This window comes from Amphiprion ocellaris, chromosome 22, assembly GCF_022539595.1.
Source record: "Amphiprion ocellaris isolate individual 3 ecotype Okinawa chromosome 22, ASM2253959v1, whole genome shotgun sequence".
NCBI lineage: Eukaryota > Metazoa > Chordata > Actinopteri > Pomacentridae > Amphiprion > Amphiprion ocellaris.
In genome coordinates this window covers 22,907,599-22,931,444 of record NC_072787.1, presented here as the reverse complement: position 1 = coordinate 22,931,444, position 23,846 = coordinate 22,907,599, and the positions used below count along the sequence as shown (strand labels likewise).

Below are 23,846 nucleotides of genomic sequence, written 5' to 3'. Positions count from 1 at the left end.
GGAAGAAGTAAAACCACCACAGACTTTTAAATTATTTAAATTAGGGTTTCTAAAGAGGTACAAAGGTTTAAGGATTGATGTAAACAGGAAACAGTAAGATATGAGCTATACAGACATGTAGCCGGTAGGAGGTAGTAAGTTAAACTTCATCCTTGTCTTTTTTAGACATTATTTTAGGTTCTGGATTTGGTTTGGTTGCATGTTTTGTTTGTGTGTGTTTTGACTCTTTTGTCTTTATGAGAGTGTGACATGTCTGAAATAAATCAAGATGGACAGAAAATGTCAAAATAAAACAGGAAATAAACAGAACAAACCCCAAGATCATGACAATATACCCGGGACTACCCATCAGTAAGTTAGAACTAAAGAAATTTTGGACAAAAGATGAAACATCCTCAAGAAACAACAAGAAAAGTCCAGTCGCCTCCTATTGAAGCTCTTTGGAATTGTCTGGACTTTAACATACTTGGCAGCTTTAAAAAAAAAAAAATCAGGAAAAAGCCCCAACTTGTCTTTCTGTTCTACTCCGCCATCCTCACGTCTTTTATTACAGGACGTACACTAGCAAATATGCTCTTCCAGTGCCATCCTGCAGAGAGCGCTACAAGTGTCAGACTTCACAGCTTTTCCTAAAGCCTTGTACATAATTCACCTGCTATATGTGGATGTGTGCAGTGTGCTGCTAATATATGACTGGCTACCTGTATATTGCTCATACTGTGTTGAGTGTTTCTGTGTACTTGTTGCACTGCAGAAGCCAACAGCTGCTGTAAGGTCTTTAAATAGACTATCGTGTGGCTGCAGCCTGCAGGTCACTCTCTCTGCAGACAAGTGGCAGCAAACAGTCCCAGATTTTGTGCTAGATTTACAAAACTCACACAGAAAGTCCTTTATATTATTCAGTAACAACATGCAGCTGGAACTTATTGGAACTTATTAACCCTTGTGATTTTGGTTAATATGTTACTTCTGTTGTGCAACTTTGTCAGTATTCATTCTCCTGATTTTCACAGACTCAGAGCTGTCTAGTTGTCAAGGTCACATTCTATCAAGGCTGTAACCAATCAGGCCGGTAAGGCGGGTTTGGTTTGGCCAACATCTATTTTTGTGTTTGTCATTAAAAAGCAAGTAGTGACAGAGAAACCCTACCAGGACGATGGCGGTCAATCAGTTTTCTGTGTGTTTTTTGGTCCTGAACTTCTTGTGGACTTCTAGCAGAGGAGGTGAGAGAGTCTCTTACAGTTTTTCTGTACTTCTTGCAGTCTGAGCATGAATCACAAACTCGTCTGAACTTGGTATACTGTGTTATTTTTGGTTCATTACTACACTGTACCACTGTAAAAACTGACAGTGTGAGCTAGTGGTTTGTGTTGGGTACCTAAGAACATTATTGTGACATTTAAAAGTTGATTTTTATTTATTTTTTTGGCTTCTAAAACCTATACTACATACTACACCTGGTTGTGGTTCTGAATCCAAGATTAAAGAGACATTATTATTTACGGTATACTTCTGCAGTTTACAGAAAAACAAGGTGTATTTACTACAGTTACTACAGTCAGAGTTGATTACAACACAACACAATATAAATACAGTCTATTATTACCACACAACACAATATAAATACAGTCTATTATTGGAAAGACAAGTTACAGACAGAACAGTAAATCACATTCTACACTGTAAAAAATGAGATTAAAACTTGTTTTATGGCACTTACGCAGGTTGTTGTCTCCTAACTAAATCCTTGCTTGTGTTGTAAAAACTAAAAATCTGGCGGCAAGGATGTCAGAAAAATATGTTAAAAATGGTGGAATATTTTAATGTTTCAAAACAGTGAACATAACAAATGTCTGTAAAATAATTCCATCTTTAGCATATTTAAATACAGGAAAACCATGTAATATTATGGTCAAACACTGTGACAGAACAAATTACTGTTTGTAAAAATACCGATTTTTGTTGTAGATGTTTACAGTTTTCTTAGTTTTGACAGTAAATTAATATTTATTGGTTATTACCTGTATTTTAACATAAGGGGGAAGTATGTACACACAGTAAAATACCACAGCTGCCAGCATTTTACTGTAACTTCAAAGGAAAACGTGTATAGTTTAGCCTCAGCCTTAATATAGTGGAGGAGAATTTACCTCCATCTGTGGCACTTTGAGCCTATAAAAGAGATTTTACTGAATAACTGCTGTTGGGTCTACTACAAGCAAAATGACATTCACCTGAGGGAGGGGAGAAAATATTTAAAGGATTTAGCACAGGCATTTAAACTGAAACTATGCAACAAGTCAGCTGACAAAGTACAGCTTGACACAACTGTGTTTGTTTATTATCAGTGACTTTGACCCTTCACATGGCAAAATCCATAGTAAAATATTAATTTTCCCTTTTACTGGCATATAAAGAGCACTTTTAACAACAGCCAAAATGTGAAGAAGTGAAGTAGCACAATGGAAGTGTTATGAAGTCGAAAGAAGATTAAGAGCTTTGTTGAGAACGCCTGAAATCTTGTAAAACCTGCTGGAATTCATTCCAACACCTACAATGAATGTTGTCATTTCCTTGTTACTGAAAATGAAAATACAACACTCAGATTAAACAAGAAGTTACACCTTTAACTTTACTACCCTTAAAATGTAAAAGTCTTAAATAACTTGTGGATCATTCTTTTATTCAATATAAGAACCCAAGATTGGAATATGAAGAACAATTTGTTATGTTGTTATTCATTTATGAATCTAACACACACACACACACACACACACACACACACACACACAGACAAAAAGGCTTGTTTTGCATCCATTTTATTTTATACTTAAATCAATAATAGTAAAAATAGTAGAAAGTGAGCTATAGCTTGGATTTAATTTAACCAGTCTGATTTGCACCTTGCAGCAAATATATTGTGGTGATGGTGGACCCTGATTTAATGTCATGAATATAAACTTACATACAATACATATTTAGTATTTTTTGTTTATTATATTTTAGGGTTTTTTAAGTATTTTGGACATTGTACATGGCAGCAGTTTCTGGGGATGAAAAATTAAGCTGCAGTTCCCAAATGGCCACTCGAGGCCGATTCCAAAAGGGAGTCCGTCCCCATAGACTTCCATGTTAAGATGTCCAATTTTACAGGAAAAATAAACATGTTTACAGCCTGGTACAGAAAATGCTTTGGGGCTACATGGACCAATTCACTATTCATGACAACTGTGCGAGGAGAATTTTTACATAAATCACCCTTTTAAATTGTATTAAGGCTGAAAGTTGTGCATATTTAACGGCGTGGCCACTCTGAGTGCTGTCTTAGTACTTGTAGTGACATCTGAACACATAAAATATATGTAGGCACAACCCAATGTTTATTATTATTCATTATTCTGGAATCAGGTCCCATTACAATTGGCAATATGATGTATTATCCAGCTTTATGCAGATCACACACAGTTATATATGTCAAAAAAGGCCTGTTTTTTCTCAGATCATGTTGCATGTTTTTCAAAAAAAGACAAATTATTACTGTCGGTGAGTGAATTTAAAGCTCCTCACTTGTTTCTGACGGCAGTTTTTCATTAACTGAAGCTTACTGGATGTTTCTTTACCAATGTTTTACAGATGTTGAGCACGTCTGTGATGTAAAGGAGCAGTGCATCTTACCGTGCACTTTTGAGGTTGGTGACGAAGTCGTCATCCACTGGATTCTGCCTGGAAACATTCAGGTCCACTCGTACTACCACAACAAAGACCAGTTCGGACTCCAGGACCAGCGCTTTAGTGGCAGAACGTCACTGTTCAACGACCAAATCGCCAAAGGAAACGCCTCACTGCAGCTGACAGGGGTGACACTTCAAGATGAGGGCAGATATAAATGCTACACCAGCACCATCAGCAAAAATAAGGAGTCATTTATCAACCTAAAAGTGGAAGGTATGAGAAACACAACATTATACACATTCTTACACCACTCTCAGAAATATAAAGGTCCTTAAATGGTTCTTCAGAAAGCTTAGTTTCTTCAAAGTGGCAGTTCAGGAACCTCTTCATTTCGGGAATGGTTCTTCAAAAATGACATTGCAGAGAATCAAAGCAGTGCCTAACAGAAAGGCAATGAGATGTAAGTACGATACATTAATGACAATAAGACTAGTCAGTTAAAATAGGACTAGAATAGAAAATTATTAATAAGCAAGAAGTAATACTGGCAATGATTCTAAAACTATATTACACATGATAGTGAAATATTGTATATGATATTTATGTAAAGCAATAAGGTTTTTTTATTTTCACCGGAGTCACTTGGTTTGGTGGCAGTATAAAATTAGGGCTGCAACTAACAATTACTTTCATTATGAATTAATCATTTGGCCAATAAAACATCAGAAAACTGTGAGAAATGGCCAACAGTTTCCAAAAAGATAATACAAATATTAAATTTGTTCTAGCGGAAGGGACCTGACAATGCAAATTCTTACACTTGATTTTTTTTTTTTTTTTTTTTTTTTTTTTAAAAAGAAATATTACTCAAGTCCTACTATCAATACAGAACCAGGTGGGTCCATAAAGAACCATTTGGAAAGAGTTCCTTCAAAAACATTTCCTTAAACAGTTCTTTAAAGAACCCCCAAAAAGCGTCACAAAAGACCATTAGCAAAAAGGTTCTTCAATGACATCACTGCAAAGAACCATCCTTGGTTCCAGTTAGCACCTTTATCTGTACAAAACAAATAACTGTCTAGCATCGGCTGTAAAACTGTAAGAATTAATCGATTATTTGTCAACTATTAGGCTAATCACCAAGAAAAAAGTTGTTAAAGTACATTTTTTAGAAAGAAAATGTCCAAATTCTGTGATTGCAGCTTCGTAAAGGTGAATATTTTCTGGTTTCTTTCCTCCTTAATGACAGTAAACTGAGTATTTTTGGGTTGTGGACAAAACAAGACATTGGTCATTTAAACAAAACAGCTAATTGACTGACACAATAATCAACAGATTAATCAACAATCCAATTAATCATTAGCTGCATCCCTAATCAATATTACATCAACTTTAATTGTCATTTCTTAAAGTCAGTTATTTTGACAGAAGTAATTGTATTTCCACAAACATTACAGAAATCATGAGCTGCTCCAACCGGAAGTTTTGCCAATCACATGAAGTCAAATTTTATGAATATGTGGTTGATAATTTACACACTTATCAGCAGTTTATAGCTAGCAGTAAATAACTTCACATCAGGTCAGAATCCACACCTGATACCTATTCAGACAAAGTGAAAGAGGCCACGATCCACTGAAACCTGAAGAACTTCATTCCTGACATGTTTGACTCTAAGTCATGCAGGAAGTTACTCACATTACAATGTTCAACCTTTGCTATTAAACAACGGAAGAATAACAAAAAGTGCTGACATTACCAAGAGGCTGAGCAAACAGGAATGTAACAATGAAACTAACAGTAAACACCAACATTTTAAGGTATTGATAAGTGTTACGACAATATGTGCCCTGAAGTATTTGATAAGTAGGTGGTTACCTGTCTGGTTGCTAAGTTACTCAGTGACATGACTGCACATCAAAGTGCTTAAAAGTGGTGGTCCTCTGAAAACTTTCTCATAGCTTCAATGAACAAGAATTTTACAAAAACTAAGCCAACAACATTTCAGGAGGAAAACCTGGAGGGTTTTTAAGTAGAGCTTGAATCAGTTTAGTTCTCGATGTGCCTTTGCTTCCTCACGTTACGGTGGGTTGAACTCTATCAGCTACAGAACACAGACTTTGATAAGATTCCACTCCCAGGAAAGAGCCAACTGATATGGCCTCCATGCAAGGAATATAACAAGGAAGTTCATTATAATCATGACTAAAGTGCAAATCTCACCCCACCTTCTGTGAGTCATAAAAATCATTTACCCAGCATTGTTTTCTCACCACACAACAGAGGTGAGTACACCAAAGAGCAATTTAAATGGCGTAATTGAACACTGAATGACCTCTCAACAAGTGTATAATTTTAAGATGAACAGTAACAACAAAAAAGCTGTAATCATTGACACAGAACTTAGAAAACCACCTACCAATTCCAGTCAGCTTAACTACATGAACATGGTTCTAAAATGAGCCTTAAACAGTAAAACTTTTTCAGTTTTAGGCCTATGGACTGTGTCTATCTGCATGTTTGCATCATAACTCCACATGGAAAAGAATTGATAGGGAACTATAGAATCTGTGAGACTTTACAAAGATGGAAAAGTATCCAGGAAGATTAGCTGCTGGTTAAAAATCACTGGAAACACAGTCGCAGTAATAATCCGGAGGTACAGAAGAAGCTGTGGTACCACTAATCAGAGCTGCAGTCGTCCTACTAAAATGACAGCACAGACGGTGAACTATTTTCACAGTCTAGCTCTAAAAAAACACAGACGTGCTTCAGACTTAGCACAAGAGTTATCAATGGAAGTTTCTGTGAAACTTCAACAGAGTGAAGAACAGTTTAAACCATCAAGCTTGATTCTTTTTAGCACTAAACAACAAGATGAAACTTTGCTAAAGAACATGAAACGAGTCGTGATGTAGGCACCTTTTTTGGTCAGATGAGACCAAAATAAAGTTGTTCAGCACAGATGAAGTCCAGTATGTTTACCTGATCAGGAATACCATGGTGAATGCACAGTCCTTACAGTGAAGCACGGAGGTGGGAGTGTGAGGGTAAGAAGCAGCATGATAGCAAAAGGCGTTGAGGAGATGACATTTATAGATGCACAATGAACATCTGTAGATAAACCAAAATACTGGCTGACAAATGGCCTTCAGCCTGCAGAAGATTGGCAGAAAAGAAATATTCCAGCATGATAACCATGTGAGAACTAAGTCAAAACTGTGACCTGGAAAAGTACATTGATTTCTTGTGGTATTATAAAGGAAGGTAGAGCAACACCACCACTCCAGCAAAGAGTGACTATAAAACAATCCACTCACTCCATATTTATGATCCTGCATGACGAAGAGGACTGACTGTGCTAATTTAAAAATCAATTATTTGAGTGTCAGTAATGAAAGGTGTTCTGATCTCTGTTGCATTGAGTTCCAAGTGTGGAACCTGTTGTAAGTATAGTAGATATATACTGATAGCTTTACCGATCAACGTGGAGCTAAAACACTTACTGTAAGGTGATGCAGTGTTGAATAATTCCTAAGTATCAAAGATGCAACCATGTTTGTCTACATTACTGCATCAAAAAACAATGTTCTTACAATTTCTTTATTTTTTAAAGCTCCAGTCCGTAAAGTCAACATTCAGCTGGCAGGAAACAACATCACCTGCAGCTCAGAGGGGATCTACCCTGAACCTAAGCTCACCTGGTCCACCACACCTCCATCCAACATGAACCCCGACAACACACCCACAGTCCAGCAGAATGAAATGCAGCTTTACAGCATCAGTAGTTCTCTGGTCCTCTCAGATAGTGATGCTGATGTGGTCTACAGCTGCACTGTCAGCACCTCAACGAACAGGAGGATAGCCACTCTGTCTAAAACAAGTACGTATTTTAAGATGACCTATACTACAGATTTTTTTCCCTATATTTTTGAAACACACAACAATGTCTGTAAAATTACAAAAACAAACTGTGAATATCAGTATCTGATGGAAAAAAAAACATTAATCTAACTGAAATCTCCATTTCTTTCAATAACTTTCTATATAAAGGGTAATTAAACAAATATTTACTTTTTATTTGATAGATGATGAATTCAAACCCAATTAAATATTGTGAAATTCAAGCGTAATACTGAGAAAATTAAAAATGTAGGCAGCTTTTTGGTTGCAAATTCGGGCCAGACTACCACAGTGATTGCATAGCCCCGACAGTGGAGCACAGAATTGGCAATGGGATGATATGGGGCTGCATGGGTATAAAAGGTTTCTTTCTCCCGTTTCAATACATGATCTGCATGACAGCGTACAGTAAGGAACATTTTTCTGTCTTACAGCAGACTCAGCAGTTAATATGCGGCAGCCAGTTAATAATTGTTGCAAATAATGTCAGTAAATTTGCCTATTCCATGTGACTGTGCCTCATAAACATTAAGGGGACACTTTTTACATTACATAAGATCTGTGTAATATTAGTCCCATGTGAGTTGTTTAATATTGTAACAAATTTCTAAAATTAGTTACCATTAGTGAGAATTAACAGAAAAATAAGGAACTTTATATTGATTTCTTTGTGAAATGAGAGATACCTGAACAAATGTGATTTCATCAGTGTATATCTATAACCAAGGACAATCTACTTAACATGAAATATCCTTCGGTAACATTAAAAAGCCAAGAAATTCACATGATCTCAATTAGAATTAAGGACAGAAAACTGATTTTAAATACAGAAAACGATGTCATGTAATTTTATAAAATGGTGACTTTCATTTATTTGACAGTTTGTTTTTGGTGCCAGAAATTGCAGGCACTATGAAACCTACAAAATCCTTTAATCATTATAGGAGACGATTTTCACATTTGTTTGAGTCTGGCAACAGGTCTGTATCAAAATATTCTTCATTTTCATATGTGCTTATAATTTCAGCATCTTCTAGTGGATCAAGCTCTGAAACAAAACTCACCTGCGGTACCTCAAAAACTCCTCAGATGGACCTCATCTGGAGATTCAACCACAGTCAGACTATCGTGGACTGGAAAAGGACTAGTAGCAGTTACACAGTCTCAGAGGGGTGGAGGCAGCAGGTGAAGGATGTCTCAGACTCAGGAGACATCACACTGAAGAACGTATCTTCAGATCAGGAGGGAATATACACCTGTGAACTCAGTGATGCTGAGGTGACATCAAGCACTATTCTTAAACTTAAAGAAGGTAAGATCAAGTCCAAGTTAGGAAAGTCTCTCTGAGTGGAAACTGCTAATATTTGGGTTTATATCACACTATTATAAGTGTTATTTCACACTTTTCAAAGTAGTTCTCAGTCAAGCGGCTGTCTAAGCTGCTGCAGAAAGTAAGTGAGTGGAGACTAGAGGCTTCTCTGTGTCCAGCTAGCATCTAGTATAGCCTGCATATAAGGCATTTAGAGAACATCTGGAAATAACAGGGTCGACCGATAAGCAGCAAGTAAGGTTTAGGTACAATTTTTTCTTCCACTCTGTTGTGCCTGTCATTTGTAGAGTCGAAACTCCACCAGAACTGATGCAACATATTTCACTGTAACAGTATTAGAGATTTTGGGACTTTCTTTTAATTCTGAAGGTTGTGTACCAATTTTGAACGAAAGTTTGGACAGGTTTTCAGTCGCAAATGCAGGTCATGACTACCACAGGGAATGCATAGTTCTGACAGTGAAGCACAGTTTAAGTAGAGTTGGGAGTGTGATGGAGCCAATATCGATATAAAATATCTAGTTGCAGTTTTCTTGCTCCTGTGTGAATAGATGATCTACACGACAGCATGTAGCAACATTTTGTTGTTTTTAAACAGACTCAACGGGTAACACGTGGCTGCTAGTTTTTGCCAGTTTGCCAGTCTTGAACTTCCCTCAGAATTAATAAAGTATCTATCTATCTATCTATCTATCTATCTATCTATCTATCTATCTATCTATCTATCTATCTATCTATCTATCGATCTATCGACTGTCACAGTGAATGCACAGTTCTGACAGTGAAGCAGAGAGTTGGTTTTGTGATGACATGAGTGTAAAAGGTTTTTTTCTCCTTTTTGAATAGATGACAGCATAGAGTGGGTAACATTTTGCTGTCTTTCAACAGTTAATATGTGGCAGCCAGTTGTTATTATTATGTGATATTCTCAAAGTCCTTTATTTTCATTATCAAACACACTGACTATGAAACAACCATAAGATCAATCGGCTCTCAGTAAAGGTAATGAGTTTGTTATTTGACAGAAATCTTGGCTTTTTCCTGTTATTTCCAACCATTTATTAAACAGAAATGTGTATTATCCTTGAGAAAATGGAACCACAATAGTCGCTTAAAATGAAAATGTGTGTTTTATCTCAATTTTTATAATTTTGCCACTGTTGATTTCTTATTAGGAATGCCACAAATTTCTGTTGCTGCTCTAGTCAGACTTCACGCTCCATAATCTCTACCAGCATCATAAATGTGTATGAAGCAAAAGCAGGCTGTAAAATGCAATATTACTCAGAAGTTTAATTCACTGACTCTTTTTCTGTTGCAGAGACAAAACCTCATGCCGTAGGCATTGTTGTAGGAGTGTTAGTGATGGCTGGAGTAATTGTGACTGCAGTTTCAATATTTGTGTTCTGCTGTAAACGACCCAAGGTAAAAATAACCAGATAACTGTAAAAATTACTATTTTTGCTTTATCGTGTGTTATGATGGTTGATTATTATAAATATGCTTCAATGTTTTAGTTTATATTCATTTAATTTTATTTGAACTACAATTTTTGGTCACCTGAGTGGAAATAAACCAATAAATCACAATTAATCCAGCACTTAAAGGCAGTCATAGTTCTCTAAAGATGTTGAAAACACTGAACTGACTACAAATTTTTCTTTGCCCCAACAGCATAAACATGTCCCCCAACAGGAGTCTGCGTGACCGTGTAGCAGGGACATAGAGTGATTCTACAAGATGCACTCTGAGGTAAACATATCTTATATCATGAGCACATCTGTTCAATTCAAATTTGTTTTGTGCGTGAGCAATGCTAAAATGTTAAAATTAATTAATTTACCAGCTAAAAATGCACAAGCAGTCCCTCAAGAGTCTACTGTGGGACCCATTTCATTTAGCATATGTATTAATGGCGCTTTGTGGCGTTAAAACCAGCCACAAGGTTTTCACCCAGCACAAAACTGTCACAACCAATGATAAGTGTTTATGTATTATATTTATTTTGTTTTATTATTATTATCTCAAACAAATGAACTTTTAAGTTTTGTATTGTTTCATGTATTCATTGTTCTGTGGTTGTTCTCTCCCATACCTGCACAGGGACAACAAAACAATAAAATATAGTAAAGAAGGGAAATCAGATATTTACGTAGAAATAGTATCAAATTTTATCATTGCGTTTGCAATCAATTTCCTTTCCTTGTGTGTTTTTATGTCCTCCCTTTTTGTGTTTTCCCTCGTTTTTTATTGTCTGCGCCTAAACTAAAACAAAGGTGATATTTGTTGTGACTTTAAAGTTTGTAAAGCAATGTGCATTTCAGACAATATTTGCACGTGTCTGTTTTGAGTGCTTTCAGGACTGAATAGTGTTTTCTTTTTGCAGAGTTGAAGACAATTTTCAAATATGAAAAAATAATGACAGCATTACAGCCCACAGCTCTGGTGACACCAAACATGAGGGCATGTTTACGCATAAACAGAACTGGAGACAAATGAACTGTTTCACTGGGAACTGAAGCATTAATGACACCAAACCTGAAAGTGTGACGATCAGCTGGACTTCAGCTGGATGGGACTGTGAGTAGAGAGGACCGTCGGTTCTGTGTATTGGAGCCATTTGACAGATATTCTTATCCAGACCGATTAATGAAGGACATGCACGCTTTGCACTCGACAGTGAAGTTCTGTGGCATATGAAGTGCAGAATGTGGTTCCTCCTCTACCTCATCTCCTTGGAGAAAATGATAAAGAACCATTTAGCAAAAAAACAGACAAAGTCATGCAACATGCATTACACAAAAAAATATTTTTCTATTGTCGTTTTACTGTTAAAAAACACACTATTTTGAATGGAAACACCTAAATGCGTGAAATTTTTGGTACAGATATTTAAGGTGCGTTAACGGATAAAACTCTATGATGCTGTTAATCCTTGAAATTTAAGGAGACCATGATTTTATGCACTACGGTGAAAATGAAGGTACTTTTGTTCTTTGCTGTCTTGAATTACAGTGTATATTTGTATGGAGTTTATATGTGATTTTGACTGTTATGTCTCTTTTAAAGAAGGCCTTGGTGTGTCTTATACCTCGTTTCCACATAGCTCTGTACACAGTTAGATAAACTTCATTCATTCCTATGAGAACCTCCTTTATTTACGCTTTTTTTACTGTCCAGAATTTAACTAATTTAAAAATTTGAACTTCAGCAGTGAATTTCGGAGAGAGACTCCACCAAAGGTCCTGGAGCTTGGAAATACTAGCTAGCTAACAGGCTAACAGGCTATTCAGCAGCTTTTCTATATTGACAGTAAGCTAGTTAACTTGTTTAACACATGCTAGCCGCGTAGTGATTAGTGGTTCATACGTCCTGATACTAAACATTTCACAGATCTGTTTCCCACCACTGGTCCTGGTTTTATGGCTGTAATATTTTATGCACATAATCAACGAAACTGGATGATAAAACTGATTAGTTTGTATTTTTAATGGCTGCAGTGAACCAACAAACACAAACAAAGCTGTGTGGAAACGAAGTGTTAAGTCTTGACTTTACTCCCTTGATACAAATTTCGAGTTGCAAGCAAACATCTACGGAGGGGGTCTGTACAAATTTTGTGGCTGTCAAAACTGCAAAGTGACACAAAAACTGACTTAAAAATGCTGCATTTGTTGAGATAACACTACTAGGGGTCCTGAAGGGAGCAAAGTGAAAGGTTCAGTTCCCCTTCTAATGGTACGGTAAAGCCAGAAAAATATTCTAAATACTGCATACACTTGCACTTTTTAAAATCAGACTAAAAACAGTTCTTTGCTTAGCTTCTCTGCTGGTCTCTGATCTAAGAGTACCATCATGTACTGAAGGCAACACAATCACTGATTTATTACCTGTCAAACCCTCCCTTTATGCTGTATTTTTGATCTACTGCATGAAAACTGAGCCATGCAATAAAACTGCACATGCTGGCAGTCTAAACATGAAACTACTGACACTCAGAAATACATCTTGCATTGTTTCACTGACCTGTTGCAACATCCAGCAGAAACATTAACAAAAAAAAAGAAACAATATTTGGAGCAGCTTAAGACTATACAGGCCCAGAACACTAATCTTTCTGTTAGATATATCTGTTATCTATACAGGGATTTTCTTCTTGCAGAATGAACCTTTACAAGGTGACTACAGGCACTTACCTGATAGAATTTGTGCTTTTTTTGTTATTTATGATCATTTGATGAACAAAAATGTCTGTTATGTTTGATTAGATTAAAAAACAAATTAACTGCTATTTTTATTCTCAGTTCTTTGCATTTTGGCAATGGTGAATTGTCTTTGGTGCTGTATAAATACCCAAAAATATATCAAATAATAAAACAAACGAACAAAAACACATGAATAAAATCATATTTATTAAAACTTGTTGATGTGTAGCCATAATTTGTACAACATATTTTGAATTTATTCACAAGGGTATGAAAAGGTTTTGTGTTTAAAAGGTTGACACAGTTCCTCAGAAGGAACAAACTTATCAGCAGCTGAAGCAGGAATGAAAGAATGTGGTCAGTGTTTACTTACAGTAAATATTTACATAAAAACTGTTAGAACGAGTCCAAAAGGCCATATTCAGGTTTGATATGATGGAAAAAAAAAAATAATATATTCCAGTATGTGGAAGTTGCTTTTAATATAACTTTTAAGCACTATAGATGTTTAGACTTCTATGGTGTAGATTTCAGGGAGGATGCAGGAGATATGTCCTCTAAATAAATAGACATTACCACTATGAGTTAACATGGAAAAGGCATGAATTAATGCAGAAAATTAAGTGCTTAGTGCTTAGACGAAACCTGCATCAATGCAAAAAAATCATCTGTATGAGTAAAATATACAGTAAATGACAGTCATTAATTGTTTTATACTTTTAAACTGTATTAAGTGCTTGGATAAAGTTGTCTAGCTAATACTGTTTCGTTCTGCTGTCTTAGTGCCATGTTGCTGGCAATATTCTGATGTCTTTGACTGGTTTTTACATAAAAAATATTGTTTCTATTTCACAGGAAAAACTATGAAATAATTGGTTAATTGGTTAAAGATATTTATCCGATTTGACTCTAATAGGAGGACATTTAAAAAGGCTATAAAGACTTTAAAGGACATTTTAATTACGAACTTTGGACTCCTCTGTTCTGTATACTGTAGATTTTCATTGCATAAGACAAATATTATTTCTATGTAGATTCTCAGTCATCCAGGTAGTGGTAATCGTAGGAGCTTCAGTAGAAATCAACTGGATTTCTCTTGTAGGTTCTTGAAGACATTTCTCATCCAAGAAGAGTGAGTGGTATGGTGATAAACTCTCTCCCCAGAAAGTTTGGCCATCATCAACTGAGTCACACCTGATTTGCTAGATTCATGGCTTTTGTTGTGTAAACTGGCAGCTCCACCAGCATGATCACTTGTTGTGTAACCACTTGGGTTTTGCAACATTTCACACCGTGAGGAATGTAAGTCCTGATCTGAATGGGTCATTCACGATAAAACTCTGAAACTCTCCATCAGTCAGTTAGGACTGAAGAAGCCTCTTGGATGAAGGTCTTCAAGAATGTACAAGAGACAAATGAACTGTCCGTTGATTTCAAATGAAGCTCAAAGCTCAATTGATATTCTACCTCTTTATATAAATAAAGAATATCTAGGCAAAAAAAGAAAGTGGGACCTTTGCATGAGACAGACCTGTTGTTTTTCTGAGCTTCTTGTTGTAGCACCATCCAGCTGTGGTTTCACTTCCAGTCAGGTGAGAACTTCGACCACTGCAGGTAAGAGCAAAAACAAACAGTATTTAGAGTTGAAGTCAGTCTTTTTGTCATTTTTGTGGAAAGATAAACGTGGCCACTGTGACAGCATTCACTGTTTTGTGAAATTTAGCTGTGACCTTGTATTTTGAAACCAGCTGTAGGCAGTGAGTGGTGGATCTGACTGACAAAACAGATCCAAACTACAACATACACCTGCTTTATGTTCTATCTAATGGTATGTGTGCACTAGATGCATTTTTCCCGCACGTAAACGTGGCGCATCTGAAAATCGCATGCATGGTGGGCGGTCACTAGCGGGCCTCAACATGGTCACATGATAGCGCTTGAGCTTCAACTGTCAGCTTGAAAAGTCCGGCAGATGCGTCAGACAAACATAGCAGCTTGGCCGCAAACTTTCTCTTTTATTTCAAAAACACTTCAGCGAAAAGTATTTCTGAAAGCATTCAAGGCGTGAAATAAGCTGTGCTGTAGCGAGTCACAGCTCATTTGCATTAAGTAGACTCGATTTCTACTTTATGCAAATTCGATGCGGTGTGCGGAGATCCGACGCATCGCGAAACTTTTGTCAAACCTATAATTAAAAATATGAAAGAACCTAATTCGTTTATGTAATGTTCATCCATTGTACCATAATTTAGTATTTTCCTTGTATCTGACTGCTACCTAACTGCTTTTACTTGCACTTATAGTAACTTGAATTTGATTAAAAATATTTTTTTCTTCTGTAACTTTATTTTATGTGTACAAAATTTGTCAGAGACATGAAGCAGCTGTGACAACATGCGTTTCCAGTTTCTGTCCTGCAGGGGCGCTCAAAGAGTTAAAGGGAGAAAAAGATCAGTGTTGTCAGTGTGTGGAACTGAAGGAAAATAAATTATAGAGCTCATATTCTCTGGAATGAACAAACACTGTGGATTAATTCTGTGTTTTTAATAGTCTTTTACAGCAGTGGAGGAATAACTGGTTTGTTGGATCAGAATTTGTTTGTTGATTTTCATTTATCAGCTGCAAGAAAAACAGGAGTTTTCATTTAGAGATCTGTCTTTTAAACATACATGAACTGTTTTATTTCTTCTTCAAAATCTACTGAAAGCCTCGGAGTTTAATATTATTTGAGATCTTTAAAAAAAAAATTCACGTCTTTCACCTTTAAAAATCTGATTTCTGCTGTTCTTCTGTGTTTCATAAAGATAACATCAACTGAGATGGTTCAGTCCCAAACTTCTGCACTTGGATTATAAAAAACTGTCTGAATTTGTGTTTTTCTCTGTGAACTTTAGATGTTGGTGAAAAGCCAGAAATCTCTCATCTGCTCTCAGATTTCAGTTTTTATCCTTTTTAGTGTCTCCAGTGCACGTTGTGATTTCAGAATGTATAAAACTGTACTAAACTTAATACTGATGCATTAACATGTACATCACTTTTATGCAGATGTGGAGCAACTTTTACCTCCTTCAAACAATGTTGGAAAGTCTGAAACTTATAAGCTTTACAGCACATTAAATGTCAGAAAGGATGCAGTCTGTTGATATAAAAGGAATTTAAAACACTAGTTTAAGCATGATTTCATGTCAGTGTCAGTTTATCACAAATAACCACAAAGATGTCACTTGATGTGGAGGTTAACATCATTTTTATAAAAAGTAGACACCACCTCCTCTGAAATCAGCAGACTTGAACTTCCGTTTTTTCAATTCATTCCACACGTGTTGTAGCACGACTGAGCTATTAGGTTTCCTCGCTACAGACTACAAAGAAATTCAGTTGTTACTGTCCAGATACAATACAATTACAATACAATCAAGAGTATCTATTTTCATGATTACCAGTATTAATACTGCATTATCAGACTTCATTTGATTTCACAATATTCTGAAGTCCTGCTTTATATCATATTTTCATGCTGACAAAACACAATGATTCTAAGAGTCCATGACCTCTACTATTTGTATTATCACTTCATTATTATAAATAAAAACATTCTTGGAAAAACTACTACAAGTTATTTCAGTTTGTGTCCCGCAGAGGACGCTGCAATTCCATCACTCATTTATTCAGTCAAACACTTCACTGTTGACTCTACGAACTTCATCAGCTTTTTTTTAAAGTGTTGACTTAGCTGGAAAAGTTCTGAAAAATTACCACAAAGAGACACAAAATGATCACAAAACCTCAAAATGGCCCACAAGTCAACCACAAAAAACACAAATCAACTGTAAAGAGACACAAAATGACAACGAAGTGACACAAAACAACTAGAATGGGACAACAAATGATCAAAACTAGATGCAAAACAAATGCAAGAGACACAAAACGCCTACAAAGAGGCATGGAGAGAACACAAACAGACACAAAATGACGGCTGGATTCTCTTCAATGTCCAAAACAAAATTCTCCTCAGGGAGACAGTCAAAGATAATCTCACCTAAATATTTTTACATTATCATCTTAAAGGCAGGACTTTAAAGTGCTGTTGGCATTCATTATGCCATTAGTCTGATTTAGAGTTTGAATGTCTCATTGTGTTTTAACTGGAATTTCAGAGACTTTGACACCATGAAATGATTAAAATTGAAATTAAGATCAATAACTATGAAAAGAAAAATACAGTTTAGCTTCTGTCAGTGTTTAAATTGTATTTGTGCATCTGGGAGGAACAGGTCTACTCAGCTGATTTCTATGCAGCAGTAAGCTGATCTGATGAACCTGAGAGTTCACGTAAAACGGACGTTGGACCCTGAACACAGATCACAGATGGTCTGTTCCCTATTTTAATATCAGTTTCTCTAACGTGCTGAACACACTGAAGGCTAAAGGAAATCCCCCCAACAGCACCCCCTGCTGCTGGCCTCTTCTTAAATCAGCAGCTCCTGAAGCTTTAACAACCACTTCGCTGTCAAACCAACATGACTGAACTCCTGTGTTTTTCTCTGTGAACTTTGAATGTTGGTGAAAAGCCAGAAATCCTTTATCTGCTGTCATTTTTTTTAAAGCTTTTTGATCCTCTCAAGTGCACTTTATGTAAAATATCAGATTTCAGAATGTGGAGGGTGAAGCAGAGGAAGAAGCCCAGCACCATAAATCCTGAACTCTACACACAGTCAGTTTTCATTTCAGGTCTGTTCTCGGTTGATGGTGATTTTTGTAATATTTAAACAGAACTGAAAGAATTTTAGGAAGATGGAGGATGATTCATTAGTCCGAACAAAAGATAAAAACTTTTTCTGTAATATGTGGAAGTGTCAGAGCAGGACTTCAGAGACGTCCCTCATGGATATCAAGGATTTTCAAAAAGATGAAAAAGTAAAACAGCATTTTCATTATGAGGAAATAATCACTATTTCATACTGGTCAAATAAAATCTTACTTTGAGATTAATTTTCAGAGCCTCACACTTCACAATATTATGTAAATACCTATTTATCGGCTAAACTAAATATAAAGACCCTACAACATTACCAATCCTGCAAAAGACCATATAATGCTGTCTAAATATACAATATATATAACATGACCAACTTAAATATTAAGGTTAAGGTTACAATAATCATAATAAAACTGCTTATGTAGCTGATTGTGGAGAGTTTCTCATTATTTTAGCAGTGTCAGACTTACGTAAGTCCCACTTCTTACCTTTCCAGCCGGATATGGTTTTATTCATTTATTTCAAGTGTATTTTAACCAGCGTTGACAAAAGAAGCTTTCACTGGTGATTCAGCAGCACAAGGTTTATCCTGAGTCCTCCTGGTTATAAACCTGCTGACTAACTAAGTTTACTGTGAGTTCAGTTAACTAACAGCTACAATGACTAAAACACATGTTGACTCTGTGTCCTAAAATTCAACGTTCAGCTCCACAAACAGCTGCACAGTCCAGTTCACTGAAAACACCTTAGCTAGCAGGATGCTAACCTAGCTAACGGAGCTAACGCTTATTTCCGGCCGTTAGCTAGCTAGCTCGTCATAAATCCTCCTCAATGAGTCCAGGTTGTCTCAGTCAAACTTTACTGAACCTTCCTGGAATAAAAAACCATCTTCCTCACCTCAGCCTCCTTAATTTCTCCTCCAAAAAGCGGCCCCATGTTCTAGTCCTCCTTCTTTTCCTCCCGCCGTCTCTCCGTAGAAGCTTCCAGACGCCGCCGTTAGCTGAGCTCAGTGCGCCTGCGCAGACGTCACGTTTCTCCACTGGGTTGCCAGATTTGACAACATTCTCTCAATTTTAATGTTAATTTAGGAGGCGGTTTTTGTCTGTCCACACATCTGAGCTTCACATCACTTTATGGCAAACACTAAATATTTCCAGTCTGTGAAACTTTTCCAAGAAACAAAGTCTAATTTTAACTTTGAAACTCTGTTCTCAGTTCAAGTCCTACATTCAAAACATGAGTTGAGCTCAAGTGCAGAAGGATGCCAGTGATTCAGAGTGCTGATGCAGAACGGATCCTGTCAGTTTCTCCTTCTGCTCTTATTGATTATTACAATGTAGGATGGACTTTAATGTTGGAGTTAATGGAGGTGGAGCTCATTTTAACTGCTCCTTAATAATGTTGGCTGCTTTTATTCACATTTTAGAAGCTGAAACACGTGAAAACCAACGAAAGCTGTTGAATAAATGCAGTAATCAGTTATCAGCTCCCAGTTTGGTTTCAGGAAGCAAATCCCATCTCTACTTTAAGATCAAACTTCAAACTTTCCTCTTTGATGAATCTCATAGTTGGAGCTGCTCAGGTGACCCTGAACATCTCAGTGATGCTGCTGAATGCTCAGACTGCTGGGCGACATGGTGCATTAAAGTACAAAAAAAAACCTCACAGGTGGGTTGAAGCAGCAGGAGACAGAAACAGGCTCGTCTTCCCAAGAAAACACACGAATGTGGAAGTAAAGAAATCCTCAGCAGCTGATTGGTTGTTGATCACAGGTGACTGAAGACCTGGAGGAAGGAGGGAGTCCTGCTGAAGGCTCAGACTGCTGGGAGATTTCCCATCATGCACTGAGCTCCTTGACTCTCTTCTGTCTCCCAAACATTTTACTGGCTGTCTTCATCATCATCAGTGTCTCTGACTGGAGGTTGAGGTTTTGTGAAAGCAGCTAAAACAAAGAAAGTCTGGTGATGTTGAACTTGTTCCTCAGAACAAACCTTTGATCACATTCAGCAGCACTCAGAGAGTAGAGAAACATGATGGAATTTGTGTGTTTTTCTCTCTGTGAACTTTGGATGTTGGTGAAAAGCCAGAAATGTTTCCAGTCTCCTTTTTTTTTAATGTGCACGTTATGCAGCAGGTAAATTATATCATCGCATCAAACTCACTGATGCATAATAATGTGAATATTACATTGATGCTGAAGTGAAGAAACTTTTTACTACTTTGATTTTAACCTTGACAGTACAGAAAATGTCAAAAAGTCTTAATAAAAAAGAAACATCAATCACTAAAGGTCTGATTGTCATTTTAGTGTCAGTTTCTCTGTTGACAAATAAAAAGAAGTCGGCTCAGATCTCATGTCACAGCAGATAACAAATCAGGATTATTAAAATAGACACCACCTCCTCTGAAGATTTCCCCTCCTCCTTCTGGAGCCTTGAACTTCCCGATGCATCCACTTCTCTCCCCACGTGCTGCAGGACGGCACCGGGCTGAAAAGATTCCTGCCTACCGAACACCTTGATGGCTGAAAGAACTTCAGTCTTTTCCATCCAGATCTGGTCTGCAGCATGAAAATGTGCAGAAATATGATCAAGATGAAGGTTTCTGTGTTTCTGGTGAAGTTTCTGTGGATTCTGACTGTTTGCACAGGAGGTGAGTGAAAACTGACAACATTATTAATTTAAAATTTGATCTACAGGACACAGTTTGTTTCGTGCTGACATGCAAACAAACAGAATTGATTGAATTAACTGATGTTTCCTTGCTACAGTCTCAGTTTTAAACAGTTGGTCTCATTAGCAGTTTGTCTGTTCGTGTCTGAACTCGTAGAAAGGGAGCAGTAGGGAACAGATTGGGGATGGTTCATTCATACAATATCAAAACCAGTTTCTAGAAGGTATGAATGTGGGAGTAATTTCTGGCAGAGAAAGTGTATTTATAAATTTACAGGTTATGAGACTGAACAGAGTAGTTGAGGACATACAGAGGTGGGACAGAAACAAATGGCAGAAATCAATCTGGGACAGTTTCTCCTCATAAAGAAAAACAAATGATGACATTAGATTATTATTTTAACAGGAATTAGGGCTGTTTGATTCCATTTCTGCTAACAGATCCTTAAATCCAACACAGTGGACCATGACAAGATGAATCTGACTATATTTTGTATGTTTCCTGCCGTCAACAAATCAAAGGAAAAACCAACATTTAGCAAATCACATAAAAACCCTGATCATGTTGATTTACATACTGGTTGCTATTTATCTTTACATTCAAGAGAACTTATTAAATGATAAAATAAGAGTAATACTGAAATTCTACTCATGTATATCTAACAAAGCATTACAAATATTCCACCAGTTAAACACTTATTGGTTACTGATTTTATTGTCTCTTGACAGCCTCAGGTCCCAGAAATATTTATGAATCTAAACTTCTTGAAGTTTCAGGAATCAGAAAATGGAGATTGAAAGACCTGAAAACATGAAACTCATGTTTACAGAATTGTTGGTTTTATTGTCTTGTCATTTTCATTTACTGTGTATTGTTTAGTTGTAATTATTATTTCTCAGTAACAGGCGGGACAAAAGCTGCACAACTCAATCTAAGTGTGTTTCTGATGCAGGTCTGAGTCTCTCACTAACATGGTCTTTACCTGATGTTGCAGATACTGAGGTGTCCTGCGTTTTTACGGAGAGATGCATCTTACCGTGCAGCTTCCAGATCGCTCCTCAAGTCGTCATCCACTGGACTCATTTGGAAGCAGGACTTGGTGTCCACTCGTACTACGACAACCAAGACCAGCTTCAAAATCAGCACCATATCTACAGAAACAGGACGTCACTGTTCAAGGCCCAGATCCCCAGAGGAAACGCCTCACTGCAGCTGACAGGAGTGAAGGTTCAGGATGAAGGCAGATATCAGTGCTTCATCAGCACCATCAATGGAAACAAGGATTCTTTTATCAATGTAAAAGTGGACGGTATGAGAACCATCAACTAACACAGCAAACACCTGAGTTCTTTGTAATTATTGTGTAACATACACCACCAGTCAAAAGTTTGGACACACCTTCTCATTCAAACACTTTTTTGTTTACAACATAATTCCATATGTATTCTTTTATCATTTTGATGTCTTCAGTATTAATCTACAATGCATAAAATAACGAAATAAAAACATTGAATGAGAAGGTGTGTCCAAACTTTTGACTGGTCGTGTATTTCCCAAAGAAAAGCATCAAATATATTGTTGAATGAACATCAAAGATCTTACTTTTTCCTCTTTTGCAGCTCCAGTCCATAAAATCAACATCCAGCAGGTAGAAAACAGGATCACCTGCAGCTCAGAGGGGATCTACCCTGAACCTGAGCTCACCTGGTCTACCACACCTCCATCCAACATGGACCCCCACAACACACCCACAGTCCAGCAGAATGAAATGCAGCTTTACAGCATCAGTAGTTCTCTGATCCTCTCACACAGTGATACTGATCTGGTCCACATCTGCACCGTCAGCACTCCAACAAACAGGAAGAGAGCTGCTTGGAGGAAACTCGGTGAGGAAAACATCTCAACAATCCACTCAGATATCATTTACTTTCTTCATTCTTGTGTTTTTGTCTTCTATCATTTCAGCTCCTATCAATGGATCAACAACTGAAACAATCATCAGCTGCGCTGCCTCAAACTTTTCCTCCTCAGACCTCGTTTGGAGATTCAACCACCTTCAGATGATCCTGAACCAGAGCAGGACTGATGGCAGATCCACAGTCTCAGAGGAGTGGAGGCAGCAGGTGAAGGATGTGTCAAAGTCAGGAGACATCACACTGCAGGACTTATCTTCAGAGCAGGAGGGAATCTACACCTGTGAACTCAGTAATGCTGAGGAGATGCTGATAACTGACACCTCTGTGAAGATAAGTGGAGGTAAAACAGCAAAAGTTACTCCGATTATCTGGAATATGTGTTTGACCTGCAAACATCAAAGGTCACAAAACTCCACCATGAAGCTTCCAGGGACAGAATGTTAACTGGATCTTCTTATATTTCAGGGAATTCAGTCAATGTTGGAGGAATCATAGGTGGAGTGATCGGAGCTGTTTTGGTTTTAACAGCAGCAGCAGTCGGTCTGTTACTGTACTATAAAAAGAAAAAAGGTAAGAATATGTTCTTCCTTCACTTTGGTATTGATTTGTTGTAAGTAGTTTGTTCTGATGATGATTTCTGGACTCTTAACACTTCTCAGGTCAACAAGAAAACGGCACAAGAAGATCAAGCGGTGCAGAAACCATGTAAGTAGATGTTTCGCATTAAACTTGTCTGCTGCTCTGTATGAACTACAGTATATGAGGCAACATGTTAAAGGAGAAAACCGCTGTCGTGAAGGTAGTTTTCTGGGATGTTTCAGTCTCATTTCCATCAGTTATGTCCAACAACATGGTTTGTTGTATCAGCTACGATGATGATCTCAGTTCAACATCCATGAAATGAAAATATTAAAGTCAGTGAAGTAAAGACAAAATAGAAAATCAGATGGAGGAATCATGGTTGATGTCAAGATTCATGTTGTTCTTCACACTGAAGAAGAAGAATTAAGGGAACTGTTTTGGTTGCTATCTTTATATGTTTGTGGTGTTAAATTTTATTTAATTCTATTTGCAGGTCTACTAACTTTGAAGACACCTGAACAACAGTTAAACGTCCATCAGATGAATTTCACTCCAGTTTGGAACTATGAGGTTTGTCTGTACTGATGTGAGCTTGAACAAATTCTGGAGAAGAACTATAAACAAAAGGGGTTCAAGAAAAATGAACCTTTGCACAAATAACCGAAGGACTAAATTTGAAGGGTTTGTGAGTTTGAACAGAAATATTGAAGCAGAGCTTTAAGACTGTGAATTGTATGTATGTTGCTGCCCTCTGGTGGCGCAATTGTGAAAAAAGATGTATATAATAAAAAACGATGTGAAACGACA

The 23,846-nt window shown here is 37.0% G+C and overlaps 1 protein-coding gene across 1 annotated transcript; it reads left to right on the top strand.

The window, feature by feature from the left end:
• Positions 1-976: 976 nt before the first annotated feature.
• LOC111584116 (uncharacterized) lies at positions 977-23,846 on the top strand. Its single transcript, XM_055007345.1, has 13 exons — positions 977-1,223; positions 3,634-3,945; positions 7,289-7,555; positions 8,603-8,887; positions 10,226-10,329; positions 10,579-10,607; positions 14,670-14,701; positions 21,536-21,850; positions 22,161-22,427; positions 22,507-22,797; positions 22,923-23,027; positions 23,117-23,162; positions 23,533-23,846. The coding sequence occupies exons 1-13, from the start codon at positions 1,157-1,159 to the stop codon at positions 23,555-23,557; spliced, it is 2,145 nt and encodes a 714-aa protein (XP_054863320.1). The 5' UTR covers positions 977-1,156; the 3' UTR covers positions 23,558-23,846.